This window comes from Cnephaeus nilssonii (assembly GCF_951640355.1).
Source record: "Cnephaeus nilssonii genome assembly, chromosome: 16".
Classification (NCBI taxonomy): domain Eukaryota; kingdom Metazoa; phylum Chordata; class Mammalia; order Chiroptera; family Vespertilionidae; genus Cnephaeus; species Cnephaeus nilssonii.
In genome coordinates, this window is record NC_137087.1 from 57606084 (window position 1) to 57626832 (window position 20749).

General features: G+C 64.0%; 1 protein-coding gene across 1 annotated transcript in view; it reads left to right on the top strand.

Annotated features, from left to right (window-relative positions):
• Positions 1-19140, top strand: part of STK32C (serine/threonine kinase 32C) — a gene marked incomplete at both ends in the record, with an annotated part of 39131 nt that extends 19991 nt beyond the window's left edge. Inside the window, 11 exons of the mRNA XM_079793427.1 lie at positions 10172-10227; positions 11438-11589; positions 12125-12298; positions 13159-13196; positions 13294-13383; positions 13734-13837; positions 14398-14514; positions 15785-15910; positions 15995-16126; positions 17933-18000; positions 19011-19140. Coding sequence (XP_079649553.1) covers positions 10172-10227; positions 11438-11589; positions 12125-12298; positions 13159-13196; positions 13294-13383; positions 13734-13837; positions 14398-14514; positions 15785-15910; positions 15995-16126; positions 17933-18000; positions 19011-19140 — 1187 coding nt within the window. The remainder of the gene's footprint in view (positions 1-10171; positions 10228-11437; positions 11590-12124; positions 12299-13158; positions 13197-13293; positions 13384-13733; positions 13838-14397; positions 14515-15784; positions 15911-15994; positions 16127-17932; positions 18001-19010) is intronic.
• Positions 19141-20749: the final 1609 nt, after the last annotated feature.

Sequence of the window (20749 nt, forward strand, 5' to 3'; positions counted from 1 at the left end):
CCCACTTTGCCGCCCGGCGGAGGCCGCGGGCTGGAAGCTGGGCTGGGTCTTCAGGCTCCGAGGCCTCCTCCTCCGAAGAAACCTGCCCAGGTCGCAGGAGAGGTCAGACCCCAACGTCCCCCAAGGCCCAGAGCCTGCCGGTGGCCCCAGCGAGCCCCCAGCCTGGCCTCCTCCCTGCACGGGGCCTGGCGGGGCTGGCCTTGAGGTTTGTGACTGCTGCTGTCTGTGCTCAATTCTCTGGACGCGGGGTCAGCCCGGCTCCCTCCCCGGCGGCTTCGGGGAGAGCGGGCAGGCCTGGCCACCCTGTCCCATCATCCCGTGGTTTTGTAGCCTGGCCAAGGCGCTCCTCCTGGAAACCACAAACCTGTGCTCCCGCGGGAATGCGGACTTCTGGGCTGCTCAGGCCGCCTGACTTCTATTTTTAGGAACACGAAAGAGAACAGAAGTCTTAGGCTCCGCCTCCAGAGAAGGCCTTTCCTCACTTCTATTCATTTTGGCCTCAAAGAGACCCACCGTTTTCCAGGAGGAGAGGTCAGCCCGCAGAGCTGCAGGAGGGAGCCGGCACCTCCGCTGTTACCCTGGAGACGGGCACGTTGGCTCTGCACTGTGGGGATGGGGCCCTGTCTGGGTCGCCCAGGAAACCAAGCCAAGAGTAGGAACACGGCACGCTTTGTGTGCGGCATTCTCAGAGAGCACGCAGGGCCCCGTCGAACCAGCTCAGGCTGGAGGTCCCCGTCCCGTGCTGGGCGACACCCAGAGGGCTGAGTGCAGGCTGGTGGGTGCCAACACAGGCCAAGCCCAAAAGCCTCAGCTTCTTGGCACCTCCTGGCTCTCCTTAAAACTCTCCTTTTTAATCCTTCCCTGAACACTTTCCCTGCTGTCTCTGTGCTGCTTCCCAGCGGTGCATCTGCCGCCCAGTCTTCTGTGAACTGGAAAAATCAGTGACCAGAACATGATCCATCAGAGAAACTGTTCAGCCCCGAGCGAAGGTCTGAGCGAGGCCTCGGGAGCCGGCCCGAGCTGCAGGGCGGTGTCCTGGCTCCGGCCTGCTCCCAGGTCCCTCCCGGCCTGCTTCCCACCCGAGAGGGAGGCTGCAGCCCCAGGGAGGCTGGGGGGCGAGTGTTCCAGAGGCTGGGCATCCCTGCAAATGCTCTTTCCCCGCAGAAGGTAGAACGGCGTTGGCTTCTTCCTCACTCGGTGCTGGCGAGGAGGGGAGACTGTGGTTGGGAGCTGGCGTGTCTCTCATGGACGGGCTCGTTGGAGGGACTTCGGGGGGAAGGGACTGGACTGATGGAGCCCGAGAGGAGAGGCTGCAGGGAGGAGGTGACCCAGAGCCCAGCCATCCAGGGGGAGGGCCGGAGCTCGCAACTGCGGGGCGCTGGCCGCTGGCCTCACCGTCGGTCGGTCGTTGGGTGATGCCATGGTATCTGACTGTGGAAGGAGATGTGTCTGAGGAATGGGGGGTGGAAACAGAGGAGGGACGTGAGCATCTGCTGTGATGTTGGGGGGAAATCATGGCTGTCATGAGCTCTCATGGCTGTCATGGGCTCTCATCCACGGTCCCATCCTTATCATTTGTTCATGGCACCAAGTCCAGACTCTGCGAAGCCAGGACAGGCCACGGCTCCCTCAGAGGGCAGGGAGCGAACCCCCCGTGTCCCTGGCCCCTTTCACACGAGCCCAGTTCACCTCCTCCTTCCGCTGGGCACCCGGTTTTTCCTGTGGGCGCAGCATCCCACCCCCACCCCCAGGACTGTGTGAACGGATGCGGGCGCCCCATGGAGGCCGGCATCGCCCAGCAGGCCTGCGGGTGGTGGACCTGCCCTGATGGCTGTCAGGCTGTTTGGTGACAACAGCTCTTAGGAGGGGAGGGGGCGGCTGTGAGGTGTCGGACTGGGCCCTGTTGTGTTAGGGGCTGGGCCCTCTGGGGTTGGGGGTCGTGGGCTGGTTTCCTAGGGTCCCCGTCATGGCTGCCGCCTCTGATTTCCTTCCTCTGAGGTGCAGCTGCCCCCTCCCCAAAGCTCGTGTCCGCAGAGACTCAGGGCTGGCCAGCGCTCCTGGAGGGGGTGGCAGCTGGGGGCAGGTCCCGGCCTGCGGTGGCCCGGAGGGGACTGGGATGTCTCAGGGCCCTCCCTGCCCCAGTTGGCTTTTCCCCAAGTTTACTGGGCAGACAGGACAGTGCCTGAGCGATGAGGACTGGGCGAGGCTCCGTGCAGCTGCGGGCAGGGACAGGCCGCTCTGTCGCCAGGCGCCATCCGGTTCCCAGGCCTCGGGCAGATGTCAGCGGAGGTGCGGCCTCCACAGCCGGGGAAGGGCTTGTCAGCATGCACTTCCTGCAAAGCCAGCAGCTGGGCGCGATGTATTGATCTTTAAATATCGACTTTCCATTAAAAAATATATGCAGATCTTTTCCAAGAAAAGGTCTGAAATGAAACCACGCGCTCGCGGTGAGGTAGCATTTAAAGGAGTGAGTTTTCCTAACCGCCCCGCCTGGCTTCTCTTTACCCAAATGCAGGACGGGACCCGGGCAGCTGCCGTGTGTGACACAGACTGCATCGGCTGTCAGCCGGTCCCCAGGCAGGCAGAGCCCCCACCACGGGCCGTCCCTCTGCCTGGGGCGCTGGGACCACAGGAGTCGTCCCCTCCCCCGAGTCCCAGCCTGGCAGCATCAGAGAACCCAGGGGTGGGCAGGCTCCGTGCGGCTGGGCAGGCTCCTCTGGGCTGGGGTCGGAGGATGGTGGAGAGGTGGGCAGTGCCGTGTTATGGGGTCTCAGCCCACCATGTTTCCCACCTCTGCTGTCCTCTGGCCTGTCGTGCCTGATGACCCCTCGGGCTTGGAGATCGATGCCACTCTCTGCATGGACCCTGGTTCCAGCCTGAACATGCTCCTCATCTTGCAAACGTTCGGACTCATTCCACGTTCTCAGCATCTCATAGTCTCTGCAGCTCAGTAACTGAGGCCCCGCGCCCGGTCAGGAATCTGCTGGGGGGGGGGGGGAAGCCCAGTCGGCCAGGGGCTGGGTGGCGCAGGGGTGGGGCGGTGCGGCTTTCGATCTGCCCTTTACTCTTCACTCATTCGCTCCTCACTCGCTCGCAAGCCTGCACTGGGTGTGGGGAGGGGGAGAGAGCTCGGGCTGCAGGGGCACTTTGCTGCCCCCCCAGACATCACCGCAGTCACCCCAACATGGATCTGCCAGGGACTCTCTCCGAGCCTGACCCTCAGAGCACCTTTCAGGACAAGCAGCGACTCTCCGGGTGGAGGCTGCGCTGCGGGGGAGGCCGTGGTGGGCACAGGAAGCGTCCCGTTGATTTGTCTGGAAGCCTTGGGGGGCGGAGCAGGCAGGAGCTGATCTTGGTGAGGCTTCTGTGGGTACATAGGACGTCCGTGATGGTGAACGCTCAGTGTGTGGGCCGGCAGCCCCACCTCCGCATGGGGAGACGAGGGGCGCTCCCAGGTAGAGGGGTGCTCCCTGGTAGAGGGGCGCGGTGCCAGCTGGGGTCTGGTGCTCTTGATTGGTGAGCTGACACATGGGAGAGACACTGCACTCTCCTTAGCTCAGGAGCGGCCTTCATGCCTTTGGGGATAAATCAGTCCGTCAGCCAGAGGCCCAGCAGCCAGCATATGCATGGAGGAGGTGGCGCTTAGCAGGGCAGTGGGGGTGATAAATGGTTGTGAGGCCCCATGCTCGCAGCCTCCACACATTTTTCCCAAACACCCTCCCTGCCCCCGCAGCAGCTTGCAGGACTGCCTGAGTCTCTCTCTCTCTCTCTCTCTCTCTCTCTCACACACACACACACACACACACACACACACACACACACACACGGCTCAGTCAGCAGCATCCAAAGGCCACATTTCTTCCCACAACTCAGAAATTGCCGGGATCTCAGCGAAGTGTAAAGGCTCCAGGTGGGATGCGTCTGCCAGACCTGTGGCTGGGCAGTCAGTGCACCCACTCAGACAGACCCTGTGCAGGACCTCCGTGCCCCACCACTGTGCATGCACCATGCACACAGATACAAGGACACATGCACACAGGCAGAGAGCTGCATCCACGGGTACACACAGGTGCAGGCACATGCATGCACAGAGAGCCGCACCCTCACGCACACACAGGCGCAGGCACACATGCACACACATAGGCAGAGAGCTTCACCCACCTGTACACACAGGCACGGGCACACACAGTGTGATCTGAGGTGTACCATTGGGCTCCAGAATAAAAGTGAGTTCTGTGCTGTGTAAATTCTCCCATCCTGGTCAGGTTTTAAGGGACCTAAAAGGAGACCAGGGCCTGCACTCGGCACCCTGCTTCTGAAGGGGGTGCACGGCCCCCTTGCGTGGCTGATATGCTCTGCACACTGAGCCCGCGGTGCATTCATATATACCAGAGAAGCCACGCGGGGGAGAGGGGCCAGGGAAGGCTGGGGTGGGCTGGACGGCCCGGACATGTGACGTTCGGTGGGCACCGCTGCTGGCACAGTGAGCCGAGATCAGCGATTCTGCATTGGCCCGGGCTGGGCCCCAGGCTGCGCACGGGCCGTGCAGGGTGGCTCCGGTCACTGTTGACGGAGCAGTCTCCGAATCAGCCCGCTCCCACGTGTGCTCCGCCGCTGGCTGGCCTCCCTGTGGCTGCTCCGAGCGGCAGGAAGGGGGAGGGCCTTGGCGCTGCTGCCTTCACCTCACCCGGCCTCGCTGCCCACTCGCTGCACAGTGACGAGTGGCAGAGACTCGGCTGTGGCTCCTCTCGCCTGTCCCCACAGCTCCCCGCCCCCCCGGCCTCACCCCAGGCCCAGGCTGGCTGAAAGGCCTTGTTCCGAGTCTGGGGCTCCCCTCCCCCCCACCCTGCTCATAGGGTGTGATGCTCACGTGACACTCACTTGGAGCCTTTCCAACCGGCTGAGCCCACTCGAACCCCTGTGCCCAGAAGCATGGCTGACCAATGTGCGGGAGCCCACAGGGCTGTGCCCAGGAGCCTGAATTCAGGGGCCGGGGGCGCTCTGCTCCCACCGGCAGCCCAGCTCTCTGGAGGCGCTGGGGTTGCTGACGCAGCCACCCCCCACCCCCCACCCCCCACCCCCCACCCCCGGGAGCTGCCAGTTCTCCGGAGCCCACTCCCTCTCTCGCTTCCTGGCAGTCCATACCCTCGGGTGAATCTTGCCCTGTTGGATCCATGGCTGGGCTCCCCACATCGACCATGAGCGCCCGGGAGGCACACGCACCCCAAAAGTGGGGCTCACAGGAGCAGGGCTCCAGGCAGCGCTAAGGAGGGAAGGAGGGGCTCAGAAGGCAGAGTGAGGTTGGGTCAGGGCGGCTGAGAACAGCCTGGCGGGGGGGTGGGGAGGGAGGTGTGAGCAGGAACAAGGTGGGTGGCACCCAGCAGTGGGGTCTGCAGAGGGAGGGCTGCCCACCTGCATGAAGACACAGAGACCTCCCAGAGACACAGCCTGCCCGTCGTCCAGGGTGTTCTTCCCTGACCAGTCCCCTCGCTGCAACCCCACTTCGGAGTTTAGGGCTCAGCTGCTCCACAGGCCTGTTTCTCCCCCTCTTTCTCCCTGGCCCCCTGCCCGTCAAGGCGGCCCCCTCCACCCAGCTCCCGATCCTCGCTGCTCTCCAGTCCATCTGTGCGCCGGGGGCTGGGTCCAGGGCTGAGGCAGGGGCGAAGCGGCTCTGTGGTCCTTGAGGTCTGTCCCTGTGGGAGGTGCTGGGGGGAGGCAGCCAGCGGGGGGCCTTGGACAGCAGGACCCCTCTGCCATCCTGCGCCGGTGACACCCCGCCAGACCAGGAGGAGCTGGGCCTCAGGCGGCTGGAGATGCTGCGCTGACCTGGGCTGGTGCCTTCATCACTAATTTATGAACGTTCCTGGTGCCGCCTGTGGCGGTCATTGTGAAACACCGGGACACAATTCCAGGCTGTTTTAGACCAGGCAGGATCCGGGATGAACAGTGGTCGTCTGGGAAGTTGCTGCTAAATGTGTTTTACGGGCCGAAGCTTTACTGTAAGCAGACATGGGGGGAGGGGTGTCTCCCCGAGTCCCACGGAGTCCAGCCTGGGACAGGAGGCACCCACGCCTGCTGGCCCGGTGCATTCCTGGCGCCAGAAGACAGGATTGCTCTGGAACCCAAACCCCAGAGGCCTCGGCTCTGCCTCTTGCCCGGTACAGGTCTGGGCTGTGTCTGTTTCTCAGAAATGACAGGTGCTGGCCTTGCTCCTGCCCTCGGCCGGGCTGTGCTGGAAGGGGCCGTGGTGCTGAGGGCCGGCCTCAGGGCTGCCTGGGGCCCATGGTTGGGGACACAGGTGAGCAAGCAGACACGGGTGGGGTGGTGAGCGCTCTGCGGTGGGGTGGTGAGCGCTCTGCGGTGGGGTGGTGAGCGCTCTGCGGGCACAGGGTGCCAGGAGGGGAGTGGGTGCAGAAGCGTCCCGGATGGAGGGAACAGCGGGGTCCTGCAGGGCAGGGTGCTGGCCGGGCTGCGATGCCAGCTGAGGACAGAGCCCCCTCCCGGCTCCTTCCAGCTCAGGTGGCTGCTTGGACCGCCAAGAGGCGGTCCTTGACCTCACGAGGCTGAGCCAGGGCCCCGGGGCCCCGGGAGGATGCGGGCACAGATGCCTGTCCATGCGGGCTGCTGCCCGCCCTGACTGGGTGGCGGGTACCTGGCTGGGTCCTCCCGGACCAGTGGGCAGCACACGTCATGCTCAGCCAGGCTCCCTTGGAGGCTGAGGAGTCTAAGGTCAGAGGCCAGAGCCAACACCCTCTTCCCCACTTTGACATTTGACCTTCCTGCCTCAGGGGGGAGGAGAGGAGTCTCAAGCCATCCTCAGGGGCCAAGGAACCCCTGGGTCAAGGTCCCTGTGAGGGGGTTGAAGTTCAGGAGAACTCCACCCTCTCTTCTGCCTCGAGGGTCCCGAAGTCCTTTACCGAGCCTGTGCCGGACTCTCAGCTCAGTTTTCTCATCTGTAAAGTGGGCGCGTTCACCCCTCACTGCACTGCTCTGAGAAGGAAACGCGATAAGGACATGAGAACTCCTCCGAGGACAGGTGGTGAGCAGGTCAGGGCCCTGGCGTGTCTTTGAGGTGACCATCTGGTGACCTCCCCTCTGCGCACAGGTGTCCTGTGGACACAGGTGGGCTGGCCTGTGCGCCCCGAGGAGGTGGAGTGGGCCCCGTGCTGCCTGTGAGGAGCCCGGGCAGGACTGACCACAAGCTCTGCAGAGGGCAGGCCAGGGCCAGGCGCTGACTCTCTTCCAGAGTTTTCTGGGTCATCAGATGTGACTTGCCACATGTGATTTATTACAGCTTTCTCCCGGGGGACAGAGGGGCTGGGTCTCCGGGGATGCTCTGGGGGCTGGGCCTCTCCTAGGTGATGGGGTGGGGGTGGGGGAGAGGCAGGCTGGGAGGGAAAGGTCTGGCGGGTTCGGTCCGGCCGTGCCCAGGACTTGCCCCGTGGCGGTGGGCAGCTCACCTTCCACAGGCTCCTGCAGACTGTCTGGGGCCCCCACGTCCCCGGCTCTGAAGGCATTAAGACCTGGGGAGGGGGGTCAGCAGCAGGTGGCCCTCTAGGCCTGGCGGGGGGGGGAGCCCTCATTGTGTCACGGGTAACAGCAGCAGTGACTCACCACTCCGCAGCGGCTCTATTTTTACCCTCCCCGGCCCGTCTTCCCTCTTGCTTTCCTCGTTGGGGGCAGCTTTTTGTCTGTTTTGAGAAAGGCCTGGCTTGTGAGGGGACCGCTCTCCGCCGCACCTCCCAGGCCTCCAGCTGCCCCGAGTGCTGGGCGCTGAACTTCAAGTGGGACGCAGGGCCGAGGCGGGCACCGAGGAAGGGCAAGGCGTCGCTCTGTATTTCGGGAAAAAGTGCTCAGACATTACCCACATTTCCCCCTGGGTTTTGTGGTACCTGCAACAGCAGCGTTAAGTTCCTGGGCCGACCTTGACCCAGGGGGCCCGTAACACCCTGCTTCGACCCCTCCCTTCGCCCTCCAGCCACCTTTACCCTGAGCCTGAGATTGTGTGACCACGTAGAGCGCCCTGTGGCAGGGCCAGGGCTCTGGGATCACAACAGGGCCGTCCGCGGCACGGCCTCCAGGAACGGTCTGTGTGTCTCCCCGGGCCCGCGTCCGTGGGAGCCTTGGCCCCACTCTGGAAAGAGCTCCCCGGCTTCTCCTGGGGGCTGGCTCTTGAGCTGGGGTGACACACTCCAGAACACCGTTAGATGTCCCCTGGAGGGCTGTGTCTGGGCTTTGGACTGAGCGCTCAGACAAGTGGTGAGGAGGTGGCTCCAGGATCAGGGGGCTCAGTTCAGGGACCCAGAACTGGACAGCAGCCCGCAGAAGGACGTGGCCGGGGTCTGCAGGGCCGGGCAGTGTGTCAGCCCCGGGGAGAGAGAAGTAAAACACACCACTCGGCCGCCTCCACACGACCTACTTTCATGGCAATGCTGTGCTCCCAGCGCTGCGAGATGAAAGCCTTCCCGGAAGAGGAAACGTCCCTGAACGGCTGGGTTTACGTGTTCGTCTGGCCCCGGAGGAGCTGCGCCGTGCCCACGAGGCCGTGCAGCAGAGGGTCCGTGGAGGCCGAGCGCCGGCTGTGCCATTTCCCTGCAGGCAGGACACCCGGACACACAGGCAGGCTTCCTGCTGCTCCGGCTCCTGGCAGAGACCCAGGAGTGTGTGTGTCGGGGGGAGACTGTTGGGTTGAATCGCCGCTTCCTTTCACCCACCCTGCAATTTTGGAGGCGCACCTCCAGCATCACACAGCAGCAGGCGTCGCACGTAAGAATTCGGCAACCGATCATGTCAACCGCAGTGCAGGGACTCTGTCTCACAGCCTCATCTCTTTGCCCGAATGTCAGCTTCCCAAATGACTCCCTGAGACCCTGTAAAAAGTAGCAACCCCCTCCCGGCCCCGGAGGCGGGAGCCGTGTGCTGGCTTAGCGTCTGTGCCCACACTCGCGTGTCCCCTCCAGGAGTCCCCACCCAGGGTCGGTGACAGGCCTCGCCTGTGGTTCCTGCAGCCTCCGACCTTGGCTCGCTCGCGCGCTGGGGCCCAGCCTCCCAAACAGACCTGTGGCCAGAGCCCTCTGTCAAACAGCCAAGGTCAGCCCCCAACGGCCCAGAGGAGCGGCCCCTTCCCTGACAGGTTTGGGTGCTGGAGGACCTCAGGGCTCAGGGGGCTCCTGGTGCCCCCTGCAGGACAGCAGGGCCCAGTGAGGCCGTGGGCCTGTCCCGGATGGTGGAGGGTCAGAGGGCGAGAGGACAGAGGCCCCCAGGACACGGGGCGTGGGGACTAAAGGGTTTGCTTGTGGGGCTTGGGGCTTGGACCCGAGGCTTTGCATCCACGGGAATGCTCACAGTCTGAGGGTGTGGGGGGTAGAGACCTGGGTGGGAAGAGACCCGCAGGGTGGAGACCTGGGGGCACAGCCAGGCTGGCCTGGGCCCTGGGAGGAGCCGGCTCCCTGTCTGGGGGGCTGCCAGGTACCGAAGGGCAGAAGCCTGTGCCGTTGAGGAACCCCGTCTCCTGTGTAAGGAGCAGGTGTCTGGTTCTGAACAGAACTGGGAGCGCTGAGAGCACGTTTCAACCCCTGTCCACGCCGCGGGGAAACCTCGTGGGCGTCTTGCTGTGATTTCCACGGACCCCCTTCTCCAGGAGGGCCCACTGCCCAGGAAGTCGGCAGAAATAAGAACTCCGGTGGGTTCTCATGGGCCTTGTGGGCCGCCCCTCCGACAGGCCGTGTCCCAGTGATTAATCCTGGGGCGGGGCAGGCTCCCCTCCAGCGCACCCAGCGACCCCTCGGGGCAGACGCCCCCAGGAGACTCAGCAGGAGGGTTAGGCGTCCTGCCTCGGAGGCTCCGGGCTGCCCTGAGAGTCCCAGGACCTCCTATTTGTGGGTCTTTTTTGGTTGGGAGCAGCCTTCATGGGGGGCCACTGGGCACAGAGGTTCCTGCCATTCTGTCTGTAGGTGGGGCAGCCCAGCCTCGCCCCACCACGAGCTCTGGAAGAGGGGGCTCTACGCTCCCCCTGGGGCCCACCCCTCTGCCTTGGTTTGAGCCCTCCCCACTTTGCACAGGAGCCACGATGACGCCCACGACTGAGCGGCGGGGGCCGTCCGGCGGCTTGTGGTAGCACAGGGCCTTCTTGCCATGCCCCTCACCTGGCACCCCTCTGTTTTCCCCACAGTGACCTTCGACCACTTCCAGATCCTGCGGGCCATTGGGAAGGGCAGCTTCGGCAAGGTAAGGCGGGGCCTGCGGGGCCAGGGTGTTGGATGCGGAGGTTGTTGGAAAGTCTTGCTATAAATAACACGGTGATGAACATCTTCGGAAGAAAGCCTCTTCGTTTCCCAGGGTGCTCTCCTGGGCCAGGGAGGGGGGCTTCACCAAAGGGCTGGATCCAGCAGGTTTGGCAGGAGACACTGGTGCCCGTTGAGACATCCGGTCAGTTCCAGACCACCTGCCTTTGCGTGAGGCACCTGGGACCTCCAGTTCCAGAATCTTCCACTTCCCTTGGCTCCTGCTCCTTGAAGATCCGGAGACCGAAGGCTGTGGGGACCCTTAGAAATGGCTCTGGGCTATCTCTCCTTGCGAGGTCTCCCAATGACTCGAATGGGGGGCACAGCGCTGGCTGTGCAGCCCGTGACTTTGTGCATCAATCCTACTTCCGTTGGAGGCCTTTGTCTGATCTGATTGAATTTCCTCGGCCACAAGGGAGCCCAGCCCAGTGGTCGGCAAACGGCGGCTCGCGAGCCACATGCGGCTCTTTGGCCGCTTGAGTGTGGCTCTTCCACAAAATACCACGGCCTGGGCAAGTCTATTTTGAAGAAGTGGTGTTTGAAGAAGTTTAAGTTTAAAATATTTGGCTCTCAAAAGAAATTTCAATCGTTGTACTGCTGATATTTGGCTCTGTTGACTAATGAGTTTGCCGACGACTGGCCCAGCCCATTTCTCACAGTCCTCACCTCACCCTGATCCTCTCTACCAACCAATCGTGTGAGCAGTGCCAGGGTTGCTGATTGGCATTGCAGGCCAGTGCTCCAGGGGACCCAAGAGCTGGGTGGGGACTTGCCACCCTGGAAGGGTGAGGATTTGAGAACAGCTCCTCGTGCACTGGGGCTTCCTTGGTGCAGGGCTCTGGCTAAGGGGTCCCCCTTCGTTCCCCAACAACTTTCCAAGCCTTCTGCTGCTCTGAGCCCTGGGAAGGTGGCGCTGGGGTTGAGGACAGTGAGACCCCCTGCCCGGGTCATGGCTGGTGTGGGATGCAGGCATCCGCACAGGCCTGTAGGCCCCCTCCCTGCCGTGCTCTGGGCTGGGTCCCGCCTGCTCTCAGAAGGCGTCTGTGCCCAGCACACGTGTCCCTCCAGAGACTTACATCCAGTCACTTCAAAGTGGAGCCTGCAGGGGCCGGGATGGGAATCGGGCAGCGTGCTGACGCGCCCTGTGCCTCCAGGTGTGCATCGTGCAGAAGCGGGACACGGAGAAGATGTACGCCATGAAGTACATGAGCAAGCAGCAGTGCATCGAGCGGGACGAGGTCCGTAATGTGTTCCGGGAGCTGGAGATCCTGCAGGAGATCGAGCACGTCTTCCTGGTGAACCTCTGGTGAGCCCGCCCCGCACCTCGGAGGAGACACCGCTGCTCCCCGCTCTCCTGACCCTGGGACCCCTGGCACCCCAGCCCCTCCTTCCTCTCCCCAGCCACTCACGGTCCCCGGCCCCAGGTGCCCACCGCACCTGCGTTCCTGAGGGTCTCCCCCGCCTGCAGAAGCCTGGGCTTTCCCACAGAGGAGGCCTGTGGCCCACAGAGTTTCTGGAAAAATGCCAGTGGGGGAGATTTGGGGGCCTGAGTTTCCTTCACAAAATGCGCCCCAAGACCAGCCCTAGGAGGTGGGGACCTGCAGTCCACAGCAGGTCACCCTCCTTCCTCCCTGGGAGTGCTCCTGAATCCTCCAATCACCTTCTTCTGGGGGGGGGGGGTGCCCTCTAATTCGTTCATAGGTGGGGTGTGGTTCCCCAGGGCCCTGGGCATCTGGGTGCTCACAGGGCTGAAGAGGCGGGACGCTGCTCCTGTGGAATGTGGGGGTTGGAGGGGTGACCCCCAGCCATGCATGTGCCAGGGCCTCCCCTGTTGCCCACAGGTACTCCTTCCAGGACGAGGAGGACATGTTCATGGTGGTGGACCTGCTGCTGGGCGGGGACCTGCGCTACCACCTGCAGCAGAACGTCCAGTTCTCCGAGGACACCGTGAGGCTGTACATCTGCGAGATGGCGCTGGCCCTCGACTACCTGCGCAGTCAGCACATCATCCACAGGTGCGCGCACACCTGCCGGGGCTGGGCAGGCTTGGCCGCAGGGACACGCCGCCGGCAGGGTGCCACCTCCCGGCAGAACCCGACAGCTCCTTCGTGCTCTGCCCCAAACTTGCCCGCAGACCTGCCCCCCAGGTGTGGCTCCGAGCCAGCCTCACAGCTGCATCTCTGATGTCCACCTGGGGGCAGATCCTACCCCAGCAGCCCCAGCTGGGCCAGGCACACAGAGCCCTTGGATCCCGGGGACCCCGGGGTCTGGCCACGTTGGGGCAGCCTTCACCTGGTGAGTTTAACTGCAGGATCCCATTTGGCCATCTGCCATGTCCCTGGGGAATTCAAACGAATGTTAACAGTCGCTTAAAGCAGATGCAGTTAGGGAGATAAAGCTGCCGTCACAGGACAAGAAAGGAAAAACTCACTGTGTGGTTTATTACAGAGTCAAATGGCTGTGATTTTAGCATGTCTGCCCGGGGATCTCTGTTATCTGGTCACCTTTGGGCCTGCAAAGGCCCCAGTCCACAGTCTGTGCAGCTCGGGGCTCTGGGAGAGGGTGAGCCTGGGCAGTCGGGGCCCCCGGGGCCTGCCTCTGTCCTCTAGGGACTTCGGCTCCCTCTGTGTCCACTGCTGTCTGGTCCAGAAGGTGGGGCTGGAGGCAGCCCCCCGGAACCAGAGGGCTGGTCTGCCCAGCTCCATCCGAGTGTCACCAGGTGGGGAGGGGGCCTTAGGCCCTCAGTCTTCCAGGGCCCATCTCAGGCCTCTTGGGCCTCTGCTGGCTGGACGCCCCTCGGGGGAGCCCCAAGCCCTGCCAGGGTTACCGGGCAGGAGCAGGAAGGATGTCGCCCCGCTTTCTGCTCTTTCTGCAGAGACGTCAAGCCCGACAACATTCTGCTGGACGAGCAAGGTGAGCGGGGGCGCGAGGCCAGCGAGGGGTGAGTGCCCCTGCCCCCAGGGCGCATCTCCGGTCCTTTGGACCGCGGTGCTGTCCTCTCTCCTCGCAGGACACGCGCACCTGACCGACTTCAACATCGCCACCATCATCAAGGACGGGGAGAGGGCGACCGCACTTGCTGGGACCAAGCCGTACATGGGTGAGCGAGGCCCCCGCACCCACCTGCCAGCCGCCGACTCCCATGTAGCTTGTGGCTGGTGGGCAGCTCACTTCCCTACAGGCACAGAGCAGCCATGTACAGCACAGCGTGTCTGATCCGTGCAGAAGACTGAGTGACGCACGAGAGGGTCATGGGTGTGACAGTGAGCTAACCTGGCGCGCACGCAGGCTGTGGGACCTGGACTTGAACCAGGTGGTCTGTGGGGAAGGATGACAGCAGAGGGCGCTTCCCGGTCAGCTCCGGCGGCAGCCTGGTTTCAGGCCCCATCTTGGGGGGCCAGCCCTGGTGCCGGGTCAGGGTGCTCAGCCTCTTGTTCCCTTTCTGGAAAGCTCCGGAGATCTTCCAGTCTTTCGTCAACGGTGGGACCGGCTACTCCTTCGAGGTGGACTGGTGGTCGGTGGGGGTGATGGCCTACGAGCTGCTGCGTGGATGGGTATGGAGCTCCTCGGCCCCGGGCTCAGCCCCAGACCCCAAGCCGGCTGTGACCCCCAGGGGTGGCCCCGGTGCCCTGGGGAGGGAAGCATCTGCCCCACCCCAGGTGTTCAGGACATCTGTGCTCCCTTTCCGTCAGCGTCCGTGAGGCCACGCACGCTGGGTGGGCGCACAATGCCTGAGGGAGTGCTGGACGGGGGTGGCTGGGGTTTCCCGGGCAGATGGTAGGGCCTGTGCACTGGCCGCTGGGCATTGGGCCTGGAACTGTCCTTCCCCATCCCCTGGTGGGGGTTCCGAGGGACCCCACCCCGAGGAAGGCAGCTCCGCCTGGCCCTCCGGGACCCACCCATCTGGCCCTGGGAAGGACATGCTTCCATCAGGCCTGGTCAGCGCCTCTCTGGCCAGTCCCTCGGTGGAGGTGCGGCCCGGCCCAGGCACCTGCTTCTCCTCCTGGCTGTTCCCTGGAGCGGCCATGCTCAGGCTATGCCTGCACGGGGGTGGGTACTGCCGGGCGCTCTGGGTCACGGTGAGGCACCGGCACAGCGCTGCCTCCTCCCCCAGAGGCCCTACGACATCCACTCCAGCGATGCCATGGAGTCCCTGGTGCAGCTGTTCAGCACCGTGAGTGTCCAGTACGTCCCCTCCTGGTCCAAGGAGATGGTGGCCCTGCTGCGGAAGGTGAGCCGCTCCCGGAGCACAGGCCCGCCAGGCGCACAGGGGTGTGTGGCATGGAGCTCTGGTTCGACGGGCATCTGGTTCCGGCATGTCTGTCCGGCGGGCTCTCTGGCCGTCAGACTCTGTCCTGTAGTAGCCTGGCTGTGACTAATGTAATCCTCCCCAGCTGGTCCCAGGACACTGGTCGTCAGCCTGTCTCACAGATGCCCAAACTGAGACGCAGGTGGAGAAGTTAGCCAGTGCAGGTCACGTGTTGTGCATGCTGGAGGGAGAGGGTGTGGGACTGGGTGCCTGCCCAGCTGCACTCTGGCCTCCTCTGCCCCTGCGCCTCCTCTTGGAGGCACAGCCAGTGCCTGCTGCCAGTGGCCTGGCCACCCCAGGAGCAAGCACAGAAGACCCCGGGAGCCCCTGCACCTCCAAGGCCTGAGCGTGTCTGTAGCAGCCCAGGGCCCTCAGCCTGCAGGGACGTGGGGGGCCATGGTGTTGCCACCAGTGTGCATCCCTCGGGGCAGGGGCTGGGCTGTGGGGCCCCACCGTGCCTCCTCGGAGAGCCTCACTTTAAAGACCCTGGTGCATTGGGGCTCGGGGTGGGAGCACGTGCGGGACTTGTGAGGCCCCGAGTCCTGGCCTACAGGGTCGTCCTGGGCAGGCCCTGGCTCCTGCCCAGAGAGAGACCTTTGACCCTGGAGTGGTAGCCAGGCAGCTAGAGGCCTCTCTGAGTCCCTAATGGAGCCTCTTAACCTAGATTTCGCCCCGCAGAACTCTGCCCATACCTGCCCAGGTGGTTCACAGTGGGACCTTGGCCCCAGAAGCTCTAGTAGGGAGTGGCGATGGTCCTTGCACCAAGCCCCAGGGCTGGTGAAGCCGCCATGGCCACACACACACACACACACACACACACACACACACACACCTACCTTAGGGCCGCATGGGGCTGTGATGGCGGTAGTTACTGTCCTCTGCAGTTAGCCAGGCCGAGGCTGCCACCTGCTGGTGAATCTCAGCAGAACCTCCTGCAGACCCCACGTGCCTTCTGCCCCCTTGGGCTCTAGGCGCTGAGCCAGACCCGCAGACTGAATTGTCCCCTTGGCCGCATTACTGTGCTGACCAGGATGCTTGCCTGACCCTTGAGACCCCGAGTTTCCCAACCTCAGGCCTTCTGGCGAGACCTGCACGGGTGCCCTGGCCTGGGCAGGCCGCTCCCCCAGGGAGTGCTGGGCCTGGTCCCGCCGGGCTTCGGGCCGGGCACCATCTGATGTGGGCCTTGTTCCAGCTCCTCACTGTGAACCCCAGGCACCGTGTCTCCAGCCTCCAGGACATGAAGGAGGCCCCATCGCTGGCCAACGTGCTGTGGGACGACCTGAGCAAGAAGAAGGTGGAGCCGGGCTTTGTGCCCAACGTAAGCCTGCATGACAGTCCAGACAGAGGTTCCAGGGTGGCTGGCGGCACCCGTGGGTGAGCTCGGCGCCCTGTCCCTCCACAGAAAGGCCGCCTGCACTGCGACCCCACCTTCGAGCTGGAGGAGATGATCCTGGAGTCCAGGCCCCTGCACAAGAAGAAGAAGCGGCTGGCCAAGAACAGGTCCCGGGACAGCAGCAGGGACAGCCCCCAGTCCGTGAGTGCGGGGCCAGGGATGGGGTCCTCTCCATCATGTTACAGCATCCCCACAGACCCTGCAAGGATGCACCCCCTGCAAAGTCCCGAGACCTTCCTCCCGCCTTTTCCAGCCCAGCCCCATCTTCTGCGCCCGAGTCTGCAGCTTCTCTGAGCCCCTGGCTTCCCTCTGAGCCTCTGGCTTCCCCTCTGAGCCCCTCACTTCCTCTCTGAGCCCCTCACTTCTCTCCCTGAGCCCCTCACTTCCCTCCCTGAGCCCCTCACTTCCCTCCCTGAGCCCCTCACTTCCCTCTCTGAGCCCCTCTCTTCCCCTCTGAGCCTCTGGCTTCCCCTCTGAGCCCCTCTCTTCCTCCCTGAGCCTCTGGCTTCCCCTCTGAGCCCCTCACTTTCCTCCCTGAGCCCCTCACTTCCCTCCCTGAGCCCCTCACTTCCCTCCCTGAGCCCCTCACTTCCCTCCCTGAGCCCCTCACTTCCCCTCTGAGCCCCTCACTTCCCTCCCTGAGCTCCTCACTTCCCTCCCTGAGCCCCTCACTTCTCTCCCTGAGCCCCTCACTTCCCTCTCTGAGCCCCTCTCTTCCCCTCTGAGCCTCTGGCTTCCCCTCTGAGCCCCTCTCTTCCTCCCTGAGCCTCTGGCTTCCCCTCTGAGCCCCTCACTTCCCTCCCTGAGCCCCTCACTTTCCTCCCCGAGCCCCTCACTTCCTTCCTTGAGTGGAATGAGAACCCACTCCAGGGGCTCTTGCCAGGGAACTAGCTCCAAAGTCTTGGGGGGATGCCCTCACGGCAAGACGCCCCTGTACCAGCATATGGCCCGTGCCTCACCCCGTCCACAGCCTCCCACCCACGCCCAGCACCTCTCAGCGCGGCAGGCCCAGCACCTGCCCCCTCGGGCCATGCTGCCGGAGACTGGTAGTTCTGAGGCTCAGAGGGGAGGCAGAGGCACAGGCACATCCTGAGGGGCGAACACTGTCTTTCAAGGCCTCTGTGTGTCTGCAGGCACGTTGGGGGGGGGGGATCTTCTCCAGCAGGGGAGGGCCCCTTGGGCAGGTGCAGCAGGGCGCCCACGTGCACCCACTGAGCCGGCCCCGCCCAGGTGTATCCACTGAGCGCAGAGCCTTCCCTATCAGGGCCTCGGCTTTGGTGCAGGAACTTCCGAAGCCTGGTGGTCCAGCCTTCTCTGAAATCCCGCTGCTCTCACAGTGACCCGAGCCTGTCGCTTGCACGTGCATCCCCAGTGCCCAGCAATGGCCAAGCAGGCCCATGTCCATGCGACTACTCCCTCCCCACCTGTCCCCAACGCCAGAGCTGCTCGCACCCTCCCAACTCACACTCCACGCGGCACCAGCCATGGCTCCTCATTGATCGGGCCAGTGCGGGACCCAACTCAAGGCCTGTCCCCAGACTGCTTCTCAGGGTGCCCTGTGGTGACCGCCTCAGGGCAGGTCCTCTCACAGCGGACCCTGAGGTGGGATTTTGTGCACCAGTGAGAAGTGGCCTGGAGGAAGTGGGGGAGGGGAGGGAGCCAAGCCAGGTGTAGTTTCCCACCCAGTCGGGTCACACGGACACTGCCTTCCCTGTCAGCGTCCACCTGAGGCAGGAGCTGGGATTCTGCACAGGAAATCCTTCGGTTACTGGCTAAGAGTCGCCTGCGAGGTGGGGATAGAGGTGCTCTGCTGCTGGGGGGGATCGGTCAGGCTTTGGACGAAAGCCAGAGGGGCAGCCACGGGAGGACAGGCGGGCCGGGTGGAAGAGTTCCCACCTGAGGGGCTGTGAGAGCCTGATGACATCCCGCACTCGTTCTGACTAACAGGAGAACGACTACCTTCAGGACTGCCTTGATGCGATCCAGCAAGACTTTGTGATTTTTAATAGAGAAAAGTGAGTGTGTGTGGAGGGGAGGGAGGGGGTGATGGGGCAAAGAGGAGTTTGGGGAAATGGGACAAGGCTTTCTTGGACACCCAGGTCTTGAACCCAGGAAACCTGGCCCCATCGTCCTGGGGGGTCTGAGCATTGGCCCTGGGAGGAAGGGGTGGGGGGGGGACCACGTTCAGGCTCATACGGAAGGGGCTCCTCCAGAACTTTTAGTCCTAAACTGGAGCCAATGGCAGAATCTCCTGGGGAGACAGACACTCAGTGGACTTCCCAGACAAGGGCTGGTGGCTCCTGCCTGTATGGCTCCTGCACATCCACTGCCTCCCCTCAGTCAGTCACACACTCACTGAGCTAACACTGTGTGTCAGGGACTGTGGGACAGAGAGGTCATGGCTGGCTGGTAGGGAGATACAACAGGCCACGAATAGCTGTGACACCTCCACCGTCGGGGGATAAAGCCCAGTGCTCTGGGCCCAGGGGAAGGAGTGGCAGGGCGAGGCACGGAGGGCTTCCTGGAGGAGGTGGCCCTGAGCTCCGGCCAGGAAGGGGAGCAGGATGGGTCGGTGCTCTGTCCTGCTTCAGTGACCAGGATGACAGCTGGGCACTGGTTTAGGACACTGACCACCATTCTGGAGGCCAGAGCCAGGGTAAGATGGGGACTTGTCCAAGCTCTTTGAAAAGCCTGCTCCAAAATTCCTGACCCCAGAACTTGCACTTAAACGGGGCCTCCTTTCAGCTTCTGGCTGGACGTGAACCGAGACTCCCCACCCCCGCTGCTCCCAGCCCCAGGGCCCATAGTCAGAGGTGCTGCTGGGCCGAGTGCCCGCAACCCACCAGGCCTCTGACCCGCACACAGTGCCATCAGCTCCCTGCTGGGCCAGCCTGTCCAGGACATGCCGGACACCTGGTGCTCGCCGGGGCCCCTGAGCCAGGGACACGTTCTGGAGGGCTCAGGCCAGCTGTCCCTGGGCTGCTGGCGAGGCTGCACAAAGCCCCTCCCTGTGCTCCCCCACCAGGCTGAGGAGGAGCCAGGACCCCACGAGGGAGGCTGGGGATGTGGACGGCGAGGCCTTGGCGGATGGTGAGGACGCGAGCCCTGCCCTGCCCACGTGCGGCTCCGTCTGCCCCTCGGCGGGGAGCAGCTAGGAGCCCGCGGGCCCTGGGAGGTCACTCAGGCCGCCCTGGGGACTCGGTGCACCGGAGGGACCGGCCAAGCTCAACGTTCCCACTGAGCAGCCCGCTGGTCCGAGCACAGACCCAGGCTGGTGGCTCTGCCGTGTCCTGGTCGGTTTGTTTCCACGGGAACAGCCTGACCGCTGAGCTGCCACCGGCTCTCGGAGGGACCTGGTGACTAGTGGCTGTCGGTGCGGTCGAATGGTGGACAAGGAGTGCGCTGCCACCCGGAGGCTGATCACGTGATGGTGGTCCTGGTGGCCTCCGACCCCTCGCTGGCAGGTCACGGGCTGGGCCGCGTGGTGGACAGGCGCTCTGGTCTCTCACCACCTCTCGACTGTACATAGGCCTGGAGGCCTGGCCTGCCATCGGCTGCCCCACCTGAGCTTGCTTCCCAGAGCGTGGGAGGGGCCCAGGGCCCAGGGTTCTTGTACATCAAGGGGAAGAGGGGGCTGTGGGTGGGAAGGTGAGGATGTTTTATAAATACAAACGGTTCCAGCACGTTCTGCGTGTTTCTGCATATTTTCACCTCTGGGAATTACAGACCTATTCGGTGTTTCCCACGTCCTGTGCCTGCCGAGTGGTCGTGCTGTTCAGGGACATTTGTCCAGGAGTTGGGCGGCTCCTGCTGGGCAGAGCCCTCGGCACCCCAGTCCCACTGCTCTGGGGTGGGCGCCCTCCACCCGGGAGCCGTAGAGCTGTGGCAGGGGTGGCGCCTGCGGGGCAGTGGGCCGGGCTGTGGAAGGACAAGGACCACGACCATCCAAAGGCCAGAATTGCAGAGCGCCCCCCACCACCACCACCGAGGGTCCCTGACGCTCCCCAGATGGCAGGTGCTCCTGTCACTGAGGCCTCGGATGCACAGGACAGCCAGGCCAGCGTTTACAGCAGGCAGGGGCCTGGAGGTCAAGGCCCACCCTCTGGGAAGGCTGAGGAGCCGGCTGAGCCAGGTGGAGGTGGGCAGGGCAGAGTGGTCCTGCCACCCCACTCGCTGGGGTATGGGGGTTGCTGTCAGCACAGCTGATGCGCCCAGGCGAGGCTCGGGCCCAGTCAGCCCTGGGGAAGCCAGGGTCCAGAGGTGGGCGGCACTGCAGGCTGCCCTGTGGGTGGGACAGACCCCAGAGAAAGTTCTGGGTGGAGGCCTATGATGTCAGAGGCAAGAAGGCGGGGGAGGTCTGGGGTTTTGTATAAACATGGAAGTCTATGTGAGCTTCTGAGATTCCAGGGGACAGCAAGCCTGTCCCCCTTGTAGACGGCAGGGAGGCGTGTGTCTGGCTCCATGTCACCCAGCCTCTCCCGGGGGAGGGGGTGTGGTGCAGTGGACGGCCTCTCCCGGGGGAGGGGGTGTGGTGCAGTGGACGGCCTCTCCCGGGGGAGGGGGCGCAGTGCAGTGGACGCCAGCCTCGGTGGAGCCCCAGGGAGCAGCTGGGAGCTGCCTGGCCAAACTCTGCCAGAGAAAGCCCCGGAACTCGGTGGGACCAGGACAGACAGGGGCTGCCCCAGGCCAGCCTGACCTCCCGACTTGTCTTCCCCATGACCATGACCATGACCATGAGCATCCTGCTGGGGGGCGGGGGCAATG